Source organism: Macrobrachium nipponense, chromosome 18 (genome assembly GCF_015104395.2).
Source record: "Macrobrachium nipponense isolate FS-2020 chromosome 18, ASM1510439v2, whole genome shotgun sequence".
In the NCBI taxonomy this organism is placed as follows: domain Eukaryota; kingdom Metazoa; phylum Arthropoda; class Malacostraca; order Decapoda; family Palaemonidae; genus Macrobrachium; species Macrobrachium nipponense.
The window spans coordinates 87084178-87099508 of record NC_087211.1 but is presented as its reverse complement, the minus strand read 5'-3'; the positions used below and the strand labels follow the sequence as shown (position 1 = coordinate 87099508).

Below are 15331 nucleotides of genomic sequence, written 5' to 3'. Positions count from 1 at the left end.
TGATCGTGAGAGGTGCGCCGCTCACGATCCCGTCATGACGCCGCACGTGCCACGTATGGTCTTAGGACCAACCAGGACGTACGCGCAAGTGATTGGAGGCGACCGTCAGGGGGGGGGTGGGGGTAGCGTCAGTTCTGTCTCTCCGATACCTTCAACTTCCTCGGCATACGCCAGGAAGAGCGAGGTATATAGGAGTGATCGTGAGAGATGCGCCGCTCACGATCCCGTCACGACGCCGCACGTGCCAGGTTAAGGTCTTAGGACCAGCCAGGACGTACGCGCAAGTGATTGGAGGCAACCGTCAGGGATCTGTTTGCTGGTCCTTCTTCTGAAGGAGGAGGGTCTTGGGAGCTGCTCTTGTTGGAGGGACTGGATGGTCCTACTCCTCAAGACGCTGTAACTTCCGAGATTCAGAGTAACTTTGCCCAGGTTATTGCACTGATTCGTCAGCACAACGACCTGGGGGAAGGATCGCCGCTCCCACCAGCAGAGCCCATGTCTCTGCTCGAGTCGTTTTGGGGCCCGAGAGGGAACCCAAACCGACGGTGGGTTTGCCGCGATTGGAGCTTGCCGATTCTGTCTTGAACCAGAGTCTCTCCGTCTCCGGACAAAGAAGGCTCTCGTCAGTTCTGGCCGGTCGATCAAGCCACTTCCACCCTTCTCTACTGCGACAGCGGCGTTTCTAACGTGTCTTCGGACACCGTATTTAATACTCCTTCGGTCCTCCTGAGAGGTTTCGACCTCGACGAGGACTGGAATGAGTCGGAGGACGGTATCGGCTCTCTCCTGTTAGGTGTCGATCAGCCCCACCCAGACGACGTTCACAGTGGCGGCAGACCCTTACCTACAGTGAGAGTTCGTAACCCTCCTCGGGAAAACGTTTTCTCCTGACGATACGTTTTCCAGACTCTGAGAGGCCATCCCGCCACAAGGCGATGGCTGCTCCTACTCTTCTCCAACTGCTAGTTCCACTGGGAAGGCGAGCGAGTATCCAATTCCTCCCCATTCCCTCTCTCCTTACGGCTACGAGGGAAAGGGGAGGGATCCTACTACGAGATTTCTCTGTAGGATTCCACGCTGGGGGACTGCGCTAAAAAACCGGGGGGACCTTTTGGGTCCTACCTGACGTAGCCCCGGTTCGTTGAGGAGGGATCCTGCCCCATTCTCGATTTCTACGGGAATCGAGAGGACCACCAGCCGATATCGTTTGAACGAATTCGGTGGGGGTTTCGCAGACTGCTTAGATTTCTACGGAATTTCTAGCGCATTCAGAGTGTTAGAGTTTCTTACGATCTCCAAACACTTAGGCGAGACCACGGTCCAAAGTGAGCGAGACGAGAATCCCCGATATGTTACACGATAATCGGGAACCTCGCCTATGCCTCGATTCCTGGAATTTCTAGCATTAGGAAGAAGACTGCTGCTGAAAGAAGACTATCTCACAATAGGCGACCAACCTGGAATAGAGAAGAACGGACGGGAATATCCAGTTTGGCTTGAACTATCGTCTTAGTATTCTGTTCACCATTGAAGCTTTCCTTCGAGGAAGACTTCTTCACTCTCTTTGATAGAGACCGAAGGTGGTCGATCTCCAATCCTTATTTTGTTTTCTTGAAGGAAAGAATTTAGGATGGAGATCGTTGTTCAGAATCCTACAAATATACTACGTATATTAACCCTCGCGACATGATTCTGCTAAGCAGTTGAATGGTCCGAGGGGTAGGCGCATATCCTGGTTATTCTACGGATTGCGACTTAGACGAAAAGTATTCTAATTGAACTGCAACTCGGGGTTGCCTGCAACCTCCCAGGAGTTTTCCAGTTTCAATTTTATATACTTATGGTGTTGTCACAACAACACCATTTAAGCTTTTATATTTACCGAAATTCGTTTCGCATAAATATAATTGCTCGAGCATATCTTTTTATGCTCGGTGGTTCTAGCCGAACGCATTCCTTCGTGGAAAGGATTACTTGGCAACTCAGGATGACGAGTCGGCGACAGCTACTGCGTATTGAATTGCCCGAGGCATTTCAGTACCAGCTGCCGCTTTGAGATGGACGGTTGGTTATGTCTCACCTGCTTTGATTGGAAATACAAAAACCGTTATATCTCTGCCCAACCAATCACGGACCTTTAAGTCTACTGATTGAACGGGGATTCTCGCATACATGAATGACCATCTACTGCTGTGACGCTAGTATTCATTGTCTTCGGTATTGCGAGAATTTTAAACAGAGATATCTATTCGACTCTCATCTTTCTGTTTACCGCACGGTAACAGAATTCTGTAATAGTCTCTTGCTGCATCGTATCTCGATAATGCGAATGATTTTTGCGGAATCTGAGTTTGTCCTCAAAATATCTTGTATTCGGAGGTGTGCAATTGTTCATTGTTCACCCCGGATTAGCAGATGTATTGAAAGACATCGCCTACTCCCACACCTGCCAGCTTACTTCCAAAACGTTCAGCCCATGAGAAGCAGTTCTTCAAGCGGCTCTCCCCTGTGTTTCATTACTGAAGAACGCCCCGCTTTCATTGCACAAGGACGCAATGAGATGGCGGTTAGCGTTTTCAGTCATTTGTAAGCACAGGTTTAGAATCTTGAGATTCTTCTCTCGATTCAGCTGGAAGACGTAGGTTGCATTCATTGCCTACCTTCGTCTTCAAACGTCACATAGTGTTGTTTCTCCTTCAGCTGAGATTCAACGTCTATGAGATTTTCTTGCCATCAGGGACCTCGGTCTTTTGAAGGCAATTGACTTTCGCCTTTTGAGCTTATGCATTAAGAGAATCATCGCCGCGCCGTCCGGCATCGGTGACTAACAAATATTTTATTTGTTTGGTCTCTCAGCATAACTCTTTAAAGGGCGAAGGTCACGTGACTTACCCGGATGGATGCTTGGACAACTTGCCTCTACTGATTCCGAACCAGTCAGTCGGCAGCTGTCAGAGCTCCCGAGTCAGTTACGAACTATGCTGTGGACTTAGTTCGGTTGTTCCAGAGCAATCATTACTTCGTCTTAATAGCTTGTTCAGTATGAGTACTGTACATAACCAAAGTCGAGAAGAGGGATAGGTCATACGACTATTCCCTTCTTTTCGTCTTAGGTAACTGCATGACTTCTCTTGAGAAGTCAAGCACAAGGGATGGGGATTTGTGACGCTCGATTTCGTACCGATCTTCGTAGCGAAGACTCAGAACCCTTCGGTAAACTGACGATTGGTTCGAGTCCTTCACAATACCCTCCCTAATGGACTTCACCGCCTCCGATACGAAGGCTATGCTGCTTTGTCCTGTGAAGGCGCGACGGAGCTGTCTGAAGAAACTCGACACCCAGGAGGAGTGTGGACGCCTCTTCATCATTCTCTCGCGTTCCGCAAGAACTTCTCCGTGGCGCAGGTAATGAAGGCAGGCGCCTGGTCCATACGGACCGCATGCACCTCCTTCTACCTTCAGGATACTGCCCACAGTTCCTTGGATCTTTTTCCTTGGGAACCGTGGTGGTTGCTCAACACGTTGTGTAGTTAACCCAGACCCTCGCAGGCTGAAACAGCATCGAGTCCTGGTGTGACCGTAAGAATGGATGAGGAATGAGAGTGTGACTGGCTCCTCTTCCCATCTTTTTTCTTCCCCTCTAAAACCTCTGGGTAGAGGGACACGGCGGTCGTCCACCCTGCTGGGTAAGGACGAGAATGCGGTGAGCTACTCAATAGAGCACCATCCTATCCCTTTCAGTAGGGATAGGAGTGAATATCCCCACTTCCTCCAACAAGGGGGAGGAAGTGGATGCCAACTTGAGACAACCCCATCATTTTATGATTGTCTCTTGCAAACAGGAACAAGTTCTTGCTTGCTGGTACGAAGAGATACGCTTTGCCTCTCTCTTAGTACTTGGCCCAGAGGTCTGACCATTGATCCTGCGGTGCACACCCCGATCAATACAAATCGGACAGAGGTTTGGATCCCTACCTTGCTCTTACGACCAGGGAGGCACTCCAGGGTTGGACGAACACCAGTCTGTTCACCAAAAAGACTCAGATTCCTCCCACCAAGAAGTGAGTCTTCCTATTGTTAAAGGACCGAGGGGTTTGTATTAAGTATCGGAACAAATGACAATTTGTCGAAAATTGCATTTTCCTAACTATACAAACCTGAGGTCCTTTACATATAGTCCCACCTCATGCCACCCCTCACTCTGCAACTTTTTGCATGGGCCTAAAGCAAAAGTGATTCTTCACGCGCGCGACGATCGACAAGCAGTTAACTACCGTTCTCCCCTTGTTCGAAGCTTACGACCGTCCCAGCTGCCGCTAGTTACCTTCCTATTGTTAAGGACCTCAGGTTTGTATAGTTAGGAAAAATGCAATTTTCGACAAATTGTCATTTTTTTTGGGTGAATCATCATAAAATGCACTTTTTGTGATAAAAACTATTAAAAAAAACAAGTATGAAAATTTTTAGTGGGGTTTTTCTCTTGAGTTTAACTAACAAAATAGGCTGTTTTTAGCATTTTCATAGGGGTTCCAAACATTCGCGGGTTCTAACTATTCACGGGGGGGGGTCTGGGGGGGGCTGGTACGCATCCCCCGCAAATATGGGGGGACCACTGTAATAGAAATTATGATAATTTTGGACTGTTTTCCTGGTCATTTATTGATTTGTCATGAATTTCTTTTTTACATTCTGCAGTATGGTTGATTCTCATGGTTTTGAATTTCAGGTACTGGTATGAGATGTACAGACTCAAATTTGTTGTTACTGAAAGCGACCAGCCAAGCTACACTTATTTGTTTAGAGCAATGCTTAAGCATTCTCAAAACCCAGCATATGTCCGCTCCATATCATCAGCCTTCGCCTCCTGTAACCAGCCGCTAAGTATGTTAGATTTTTTTTTGTTATATTGAGTTTGTTTTTTGGATGATAGTTAGGTAGTTGAACCAGACAACACAGCCAGAAATGTTTGCTTATAGTTTTTTTTTTAAAGTAGAAAAAACAGGTTAAGTGCCATTAAGTCAAAAGAAAGCATTTTTTGGTGGTATGACAAAAACCATTAACTATCATAAAGTGCATTTTCAGTATTTTGTGCCTTAGTCTGATGTACATGAATTGTTGAGGCCTATACAGTAGAGTTTTGGTTTAGTTAATCATGGATTACTGAAAATATTTTCCATGGGAATGTTTGATATCTATAAAATATAACTAATTTAGTAATACAGTATGTATTCCAGTAGTGTTTTGCATACTGAATTGCATGTATTATTGGTAAAGTATTATAATAAAGTTTAAGTAGGGTTTTTGCAGGTTTGCATAAATAACATGCATAATGTTAAGGCACAGTGTGCTTTTGGATTGTAGCATGTATTCAGTTCAATTTAGTGAACCCTAAGGGAACGCACAACAACCCAGTACTAGTTATGTCTTACAGTGATGTCACACTAACATGGTTTTTTCTTGGCATCCATTAGCATTTGTCACCAAACATTTAATTTTAACCAATATTTTTGGCAAAATCCAGTCTGCTTACATTTAATATCATGAAACACCACCTTAGCAAACATTCAGAACTACAATTTTGCCATTAATAATGGTTACTTGGTAAAAGTTTTAAGAGTTTGATATTGAAGTACTACAGAAAATGGCTTTGTACCCCAAGAGGCAGCAAATGTTTTTGGGGATTCATTTGACCTTCATTTTGAAACCTTTGATGTGTGGCCCTGTAGAACATCTTTAATAAAATAGGGTTGAGAATCAGGAGTAAAGCTTCTGTGAAATGCATTTCAAAGTTTTTGTGAATTACCTAGTTTTTTCCATGTGGTTTTCATGCTTTTACAAATTTTAATGGTATCTTTTTGTAGTTGTTGACCATTAACTCTTGTACCAGAAGAACAAAACACCCTTGTTGAAATAAATTGTGAAAGCATTTGGCTAGATAAAATGGTTTTTCTCTAGAAACGTTTATAGGATGCTGAAGAGAAAGAGCCAGTACCAGCACAAGATAGATAGTAATAAGGTTCTCAGTTCAGGAAATGCTAATCTTTAAATATTCAGACTTGTAGAGACGTCTTATATGGAAAGCATCATGTCAGGAATTTTGTTAGCTAGCCCACATTTTTAATGAATTATTTTTACCATGCTGTGTTCTTAAGAAGGGTATCACTGCCACTTAAATAATTCCTCTTCCCACAAGTTTTAGGGACATGCATATAGAAGTTACAGCAGAAATACTTTATGTTCTCAAAATCCTTTTCAGTTTTCACACCAGCTAGACATTTTATGTTTGTGCAAAACTTTGATTACATATAGTACTACTATGAGATTCACAGCTGGTGTCCCGGTGTTTTGCGGAATAGAATTTTATCAACATGCATTTTACATCCCTGCCTAATGTTTTAGTGTATTCTGGATTAGGAAAATTGCATAATTCTGGTAATTATAAGAGTAACACCAACTTCTTGTAGACATCACGCCAGCAAAATCAGAGGAATGTCTTTTGAAGACATAATGACGTAACTTATGATGTCATTAACTTGCTTCCTTCTCGATGGATAGTTAGCAATTTGTGAAAAAGTCTCAACCTCTGGTAATAATGAAATACAACCAATACTCTTTGTTTACACTTTGTAGTAGTGGTAGTAGTAGTATATAGAATTTATGCCATGGGGTGAGTGCTAGAATCCTTGAAGAAAAGGGTTTCCCCAAGTTGTATTTTACTAAGAAATCAACAACTATTGCTTTATAGAGCATATATAATTATCTTTCTGCACCTTATGGAAGTCAAAAAATAACGAATACTTGGTAGCCTTGGATGTCCAGGTGTACTCCTTACCCAAAAATGGGCCCTATTATTCATTTACATGTTCAAGCTTACGTAGGGTTTGCCACGGACCTCCCCACTTCTAAACAATTGTGCAAGTCAAATCACAAAAGTTGTCTTGCAGCCAACCACAGGGACAATGACTTATCCTAGTTGCCTTTTTTGAAGACTTCAAGGTATGAATATTCATTCAGAATTTCAGAGAAGCAGCTGTTTGTCATCATCACCTTGTGGGAAGAGTTGGAACGTCATATGTTTTACATTACATATAACTTTGAATCCATTCATTAGACTGTTCTGCCACTGACTTCGGCTGCTTTATTTTACTCTTATGAATATACTTTTTTTCTAATATAAGTAATAAAGAATGCTTCTGAAAATTAGGTAGGGATGTAAAGTATACTATGGCTAAGTAATATCTTTGCTTAATGCACAGAAAAAAGTTTTGTTCCGATACGTAATACAAACCCTCGGTCCTTTAACAATAGGAAGGTAACTAGCGGCAGCTGGGACGGTCGTAAGCTTGCGAAACAAGGGATTGAAGAACGGTAAGTTACCGTATATAACTCGCCATATTATGCGACTTTTGAAACCCTCTTTTGAATTGGAAGCTAATTTTTAAAGGTAAAGGGGCTGCATTCATTTACAACTCGGTAATCAAAGAATTAGCGTACCGTCTATGCTTTCCCAAATCGGCAGATCGCGATAGTTACTACCGGAGGAAAACAGTATATCTTTTTAAAAAAGTTAGTTTTTACTTGTACTTCACTATATCCAATAATATTGTATGCATTCTCATATTACTATGTATTTAAAATACAAAAGAGCGATCGTGCGCCATTTGTATTATTTTGGTTTATACAACATGTTTAACTGTTCTAGATAACCATCTATAATTTCCAAATCAGTTAAGGCACAACACCGAAGGATTTTTTACTTTTTGTTTTACTCAGTAAAGAAACATTTGTTACTTGAACTATTATTTTCCTTTTAGGATACGCAGGTAAGTGAAAATTTATTAAAGTAAGAAAAATTGCATAAAATTAAATAAACTAAAATCCTCCAAAGTCGCTCTCCGTGTGTATTATAAATACTGCTCTGAATTCTTTGCCATCAAGGCAGTCATCATATTCGTCATACTTCCAGATCTTTGATCATTTCATCCTCATCTCCTGCATCTTCGTATAGGACATCGTCAATTCATATGGAAGGTATAGTCTTGTCACCGTGGCGAGCTCTCTGGCGTGGCTTTTAAAGATCTGCCCTTATGCTAATTTTACAAAACAACAACCTGCCCGTGTGTGACACACCTTGAATGTCCTTGAGACAAACCCCGAGGCTATAATTATAAGATTATAAGGGTTTTTTTGGTTTTCCTTCCCAGGTACTTTAATCTCCTTCCTATTCGGCCTCTCTCTCTCTCTCTCCTCTAAATCGTACAAGCTGTCCCGAGCGAGAGCTTTTTTTATGGGACAACCACGGGCCCGCATTTTGCATTTTCCATACCTATTTATTTCGTATTCGATTGCCCTTTCTCGGCTGTGAAGTTGATGTCTATCTATGGCTGTGAGATGACCAGGAATAACTTGTAAGTCGGTGTCAAAGTCACTCCACTCTTCAGTCAGGCCAAAAACTTTGCCATATCGCATTCAAGCAATATTCAGTCATTTGTTTTCCTATCTATTATTTTCTCAGAGAGAGAGAGAGAGAGAGAGAGAGAGAGAGAGAGAGAGAGAGGGGGGAGAGAGGGGGAGAGAGAGAGAGGAGGAGAGAGTCTGTCTGTATACGATTGTTTATTTTCTCACTCGTCAAACTTACTGTTATGCTTTATTCATATTTCCTTGCTCACCAATTTATTCTATACCTACGATATTAAGAAATCAAGATATGTGTAGAAGGGAGAAATGCCTCCAGACTGTACAGACAGTATGGATTTAAACGCACGTGAACTGGTTGAAATATTCGCAACAGCACCAAAATGAGATGCCCTGTTGATAGAATATCTGACTCCGTTTCTTGTTATTGCATAAAAAAACTTTATCAACTCGTGAACCAAAATACGTAATTTTATTTAGAATTCTGCGCAACGGAAAAGATAATATTTGATATCTGTAATGGGAGAAATGGTTTTATCTCTGTTGTTGTTATAAATTTGGCAGATATGCAATCAAACACGTGGGTGGACCAAAACAGCCCAGCCAGAGAGCTCCGCTCATTTTGTAAATACTATTGTTTGGGCGTGCTAGGCTTACCCCGATTCATTTGGGTGTGCGCTACTCAAATAATCGCATTTTTTCTTACTAATCCCAAGAGTTGACCATGGAAATCCCAAGATTAACCAAAAAATCCAAGATAATAAAAATAATTGACATATGCCAAGCTTTGGAGTCCTAACTATTTACTCTGTCTATCAGGAAGATACTGATAAATTGAATTGACGGTATCTTTCCTGAGAGAGAGAGAGAGAGAGAGAGAGATGAGAGAGAGAGAGAAGAGATGAGAGAGAGAGAGTACGAGAGAGTATTCATGAGTAATCATGTAAAACTGTCACTAAAAAAAATATCAACAAGAACTACGTACTGTATGCAAAGCACACACATCATCGTTAGCTTCCCGTGTGTTACGTGTAAACGTTCATTCTAAGAAATGCAACAGAGTAGTATAACTAACACCTGATTGGCTGGTTGGTAGCCATGGAGATCTGTTATCCAATGACTGCCCTCTGCTTCTGTTCTATTTATAGACATATTCCGTGGATGACACTAGGTTTGAACGTTGTTACCATGTTCGTGATTTTCTGACTGACTGACGGCAAAAATTACTCGATAATTTTCTTTAATAATTATTTCTTATTGAAAAACAATCAATATATATGATCATTTGTTCCGATACGTAATACAAACCCTCGGTCCTTTAATTTACAATAGGAAGTAGCTAGCGGCAGCTGGAACGGTTGTAAGCTTCGAACAAGGGGAGAAACGGTAGTTAACTGCTTGTCCGATAGTCGCGCGCCGCGCGACTGGGAGGTAAACAAATCACTTTTGCTTTCGGCCGCGGGTGTGAAGGACGTGTTCGTCATCGCTCTCTGCCCGCTTCATCGTCGTATGCTTTGTTTATATTGTGTTTTCTACTAATGGTTTGTTTGACTTGAAAATGAAACTGTAAGTACACTGTTTTCATTTTCATTACTTAATTATGAACCAACATGGAGTTATCGCCGTAGATGCGGCGATCCTCTCTTTTCTTTTTATGAATGAACCTTGAATTATGTCTCTCGGTGCGAGGGTGGGCGGGCGCGCTCGCGCCGAGTCATGTATTTGGGCGAAAGTGTGTAATTGAAAAATGTAAGTACTCTTTTCATTATATTTTTGCCCTGTGCGTTCGTTACCGAGAGTGTGATTGCGCTCGGCACGAGCCTTTTAATTTTGTATAATAGAATGCAATGAAAGTGGATTCGCAATTGCAATATTCTTTTCATTTTCATTTATTTATTTGCATGGAATTTAATTTTGGATCAATTTTCGTTCTTACCCGGGAATTGATCCTTACGATTTTTTTATGTGAAAATGAAATCGCAAGTGCAGTATTCTGTTTCATTTTCATATATATTTTATGATAGCATCATATTATTGGATCAAGTTTCCGTTCTTACCCGGGAATTGATCGTTCTCCTTTAAGTTCTATGAAGTGAATCGCAAGGGCAGTATTCTGTTTCATTTTCATATTACTTTTCACTGCTGTGCGGGGGTAGGGGAAAAAGCGCGAAGGTCTGCCAGGAAGTCGTCGGAAAGCTCTCCCGCGACTCCCTTGGTATCCGATTCTTCGTCTTCCCTTCCTGCCCCCCGCTCAGCTTCTTCATTGTATTTTGTATTTGGGGTCTTCCTTGCGTTCGGGGTGGGGGTGGGGCATGTCTTCCCCCCGTGTCGTGAGGGAACCCCTCTTACTAATCTATCTATGTTACCGCAGGTGCTACATCCGTGGGAGACGACCTTGGATGTAGATGTAGATTCCTCACGAGGTTTGTACTCGTTGTCGGGGGCGAGAGTGCTCCCGCAACAGCACTGTAACGTGTATGCATTGGTCCGAGGCGCAGTGGGTGCTGTACGAGGGCAGGAGGAGACTTAGGCCGCCCAAGAAGTCATCGGAAAGTCCAGTGACTCCTTTGGTAACGGCAACTTCGTCCTCTTTCCTGCCCCCGGCCAGCCCCCACGTTTCGTGCCTTCCCCTGCGGGGGCGGGTAGCGGGGTCCTTCTCCTCTCTCGATCCGTCGAGTGTGGAGGAGGGCGGCCCGCTACCCGGACGTCCAGTTGTACTCGGGGTCTTCCGTCCGCTCTGGGTGGGGTTCTTCTCCCCCCAGGCGCGAGGAATGCCCCTCTAACTAACCCGACTGTTGCTTCCCCAGGTGTGCCATCAGCGAAGGACGACCTGGGACAGGTGTGGGAGTCGCTGGGACTGCAGGGAGTGCCGAGCATACAGGGGTTGATTCAGCGGTTGGCGGGGTCGGCAGTGGTCACTCATGGTACGGTAACCACTACAACAACCACAATCTCGACACCAGCATATGAGATGCCACCGCACCTGGTGTACACACCACATGTCATGTCGGTAACACCCACGGCTGCAATCCAGAAACCAATTCCTGCCGTGCCAAAGAGGACGGTGCCACCGCCACCTGGGTTCTTTGTATTGCCGACCCCGGACTTCCGCTGCCCAAAGAGTACCCCCCCTGGACCTGCCGCCAGTGCCGAGGATGACGGTAGCTGCCGACAGGACGCCTGGCTCTCCTGTGGTACCTGCCGTGCCTGCCGTACCTGTTGCTGTCCCAGCCGCTCATTCCCTTTCAGATCAGGTGCCGGCTGCTCATTCACTTTCAGATGTTCCTGCCGTTCCTGGACCTGTTCCTGTTGTTCCTGCTGTTGGTGGTGCTGTCACAGTCTCAGGTCTTTCCGGACAGGTGCAGTCGGGCCCTGTTGCTTCGGCAACTGCCCCGGCTCCCTCCTGGATGGAAGACCGTGAACGTCTGTCCTGCGGAGCCTGGCGAAGGAAGGAGGAAGAAGGTGTCGTCGTCTTGTCTTCGTCGTCTTCTTCGTCGTCTGCTGCCTCTCCTTCCCTTCGACTTCTAAGGCCGAAACAGCCGAAGAAGAAGAAGGTTGCCTCCTCCCCCCCTAAGAAGACTCCTTCGGGATCTTCTAAGGGCCCGGCTCGCTCAGGCGAGCTGGGGAGCTCTTCTGCTGGTCCTCCTGTTCCTTCGGGAACGGGGCCCGTCGCTTCTTCTGCAAAGAAGAAGTCGACGGGGACCAGAGTGCACCAGCCTCGGCTGGTGCGCCTCACCTGGTGCTAGCGTTCTGCGCTAAACCAGGTTCCGTCTCGGCCGCTTCTCGTTCGCGAGAAGCACCGAGTGGACGCTCTTCCAAGAAGACCGTCCAGCCAAAGTTTTGACGCCCGAGCTCGCTCGCCGTCAAGACAGCGGCGCGGAGCAGAAGACTGGCGAGAGTCGTGCACACGACTCTCGCCAGGCCAGTGGACGCTCTCGCAGCGATCAACTGGCTGCTCGGGCTGACGTGACGGTCGCTGACCAGCCACGGGTTGAGGCGAGGAAGGAGTCCCCGCGGCCGCCGGTACCAGCCACGGCTGGTACCAGCGGCTCGACGCGCCGAGAGGACGCTGGCCGTCTCGACGCGACAGAGAGCCTAGCAGGTCACCCGTCCGCCGCTCCCGATGGGACCGGGCGGAGACGGTGACCAGCGGCAGCTCGCCTGACGCTAGAGATCGGTCTCGACGTTCCTCAGCACGAGCCAATCGCCCCAGGCGAGCGGCAAGGCTAGGCCTGCTGCTCGACCGTCCCCGCGGGTTGACGATCAGCAGCAGCCCTCCACGCACGCTGGTCCTGCCAGCGAGCGAGGGGGGAGCGTCAGGTCTGCCTCTCCCGTACCTTCAACCTCCTCGGGCTATACCGGGAGGAGCGAGGTACCGAGGAGCGATCACGAGAGGTGCGCCGCTCGTGACCCAGCTATGACGCCGTATGGACCAGGCATGGGTTCCAGGACCGACCAGGACATACGCGCAAGTAGCTGGAGGCGACTGTCAGGGGTCTGCCGCTGTTCCTCCTTCTGAAGGAGGAGTATCTCGGGATCTGTTCTTGTTGGAGGGACTGGACGGTCCTACTCCGCAAGACACGGTTACTCCCGAGATACAGAGGATTTTGCAGAGGTCATTAAGCTGATTCGTCAGCATAATGGCCTTGCGGAAGGATTGCCGCTCCCACCAGCAGAGCCCACGTCTCTGCTCGAGTCGTTTTGGGGCCCGAGAGGGAACCCAAAACCGACGGTGGGTCTGCCGCGATCGGAACTTGCCGATTCTGTCTCGAACCAGAGTCTCTCGTCCTCCGGACAAGAAGGCTCTCTCAGTTTCTGGCCGGTCGATCAAGCTACTTCCACCTCCTCTACTGCGACAGCGGCGTTTCTACGTGTCTTCGGACACCGTATTTGAATACTCCTTCGGTCCTCCTGAGAGGTTTCGACCTCGACGAGGACTGGAATGAGTCGGAGGACGGTATCGGCTCTCCTGTCAGGTGTCGATCAGCCCCACCCAGACGACGTTCACAGTGGCGGCAGACCCTTACCTACAGTGAGAGTTCGTAACCCTCCGCGGGAAAACGTTTTCTGACGATACGTTTTCCCAGACTCTGAGAGAGGCCATCGCCGCAAGGCGATGGCTGTTCCTACTCTTCTCCAACTGCTAGTTCCATTGGGAAGGCGAGCGAGTATCCAATTCCTCCCCCATTCCCTCTCTCCTTACGGTTACGAGGGAAAGGGGATGGGATCCTACAGAGATTTCTCTGTAGGATCCCACGTTCGGGACTGCGCTACCGGGGGGGACCTTCGGTCCCACCTGACGTAAGCCCGGTCGTTGAGGAGGAATCCTGCCCCATTCTCGATTTCTACGGGAATCGAGAGGACCACCAGCCGATATCGTTTGACGAATTCGGTGGGGGTTTCGCAGACTGCTTAGAATTCTACGGAATTTCTAACGCATTCAGTGTTCGAGTTTTACGATCTCCAAAACACTTACGCGAGACCACGGTTCCAAAGTGAGCGAGACGAGAATCCCCGATATACACGATAATCGGGAACCTCGCCTATGCTCGAATTCCTGGAATTTCTAGCATTGGGAAGAAGACTGCTGCTGAAGAAACTATCTCACAGTAGGCGACCAACCTGGACTAGAGAAGATCGGACGGGATATCCAGTTTGGCTTGAACTATCATCTTAGTATTCTGTTCACCATTGAAGCTTTCCTTCGAGGAAGACTTCTCCTTCACTCACTTTGATAGAGATCGAAGGTGGTCGATCTCCAATCCTTATTTTGTTTTCTTGAAGGAAAGAATTTAGGATGGGAGATCGTTGTTCAGAATCCTATAAATATACTACGTATATTAACCTCGCGACATGATTCTACTAAGAAGTTGAATGGTCCGAGGGGTAGGCGCATATCCTAGTTAAACTACGGATTGCGACTTATAAGAGAAGTATTCTAATTGAACTGCAACTCGGGGTTGCCTGCAACCTCCCAGGAGTTTTCAGTTTCAATTTTATATACTTATGGTTTTGTCACGACAACACCATTTCAACTGTATATATTTACCGAAAATTCGTTTCGCCTAAATATAATTGCTCGAGCATATCTTTTATGCTCGGTAGTTCTAGCCGAACGCATTCCTTCGTGGAATAATGGATTACCTGGCAACTCAGGGATGACGAGTCAGCGAGAGCTCAGGCTCAACTACTGCGTATTGAACTGCCTGATAGCAGCTCAGTATCAGCTGGGCCTCCGATATGCACGGTCATGTATGTCTCTCTCTGCCCTGCTTTGATTGACTACCGAACCGTATCTCTGCCCAACAATCATGGACTTATGGTCTCTGATTAACGGGGATTCTCGCAATAATGAAGGACCATCTACTGCTGTGACGCTAGATTCCATCGCCTTCGACATTGCGAGAATTTTCAACAGAGATATCTCTTGGACTCTTTCATCTTTCTGTTTACCAGCACGGTAACAGAAAGTCTGTACAAGTCTCCCGCTGCATCGCACTGCGATAATGCGAATGATTTTGCAGACATCTGAGTTTGTCTTCAAAATATCTCTTATTCGTAGGTGTACAATTGTTCATTGTTCAACCGAATTACGAGATATGTCAGAAGACATCGCCTACTCTCCGACCTGACAGCTCTACTTCCAAATGTTCAGCCCATGAGAAGCAGTTCGTCAGGCGCTTTCCCTGTGTTTTCATTACTGAAGAACGACCCGCTTTCCATTGCAACTACGACTTCTCACCGGCGGACAGCAATGAAATAGCGGTTAGCGTTTTCAGTCATTTGTAAGCACAGGTTATGAATCTTGAGAATCCTTCTCCTCGATTCATATGTGAAGACGTAGGTGCATTCGATATCTACCTCGTCTTCAACGGTTACATAGTGTTGTTTTCTCCTTAGCTGAGATTCAACAACC

The 15331-nt window shown here is 46.0% G+C and overlaps 2 protein-coding genes across 2 annotated transcripts in view; one reads left to right on the top strand and one right to left on the bottom strand.

Moving 5' to 3' along the window:
* The window catches only part of LOC135196702 (oxysterol-binding protein-related protein 11-like), a 41048-nt gene extending 36167 nt beyond the window's left edge, over positions 1 to 4881 (top strand). The window contains exon 5 of the mRNA XM_064223534.1: positions 4727 to 4881. Coding sequence (XP_064079604.1) covers positions 4727 to 4881 — 155 coding nt within the window. The remainder of the gene's footprint in view (positions 1 to 4726) is intronic.
* Positions 4882 to 15153: 10272 nt separating this feature from the next.
* LOC135196701 (uncharacterized) overlaps positions 15154 to 15331 on the bottom strand; it is a 750202-nt gene continuing 750024 nt past the window's right edge. Inside the window, exon 14 of the mRNA XM_064223533.1 lies at positions 15154 to 15281. Coding sequence (XP_064079603.1) covers positions 15154 to 15281 — 128 coding nt within the window. The remainder of the gene's footprint in view (positions 15282 to 15331) is intronic.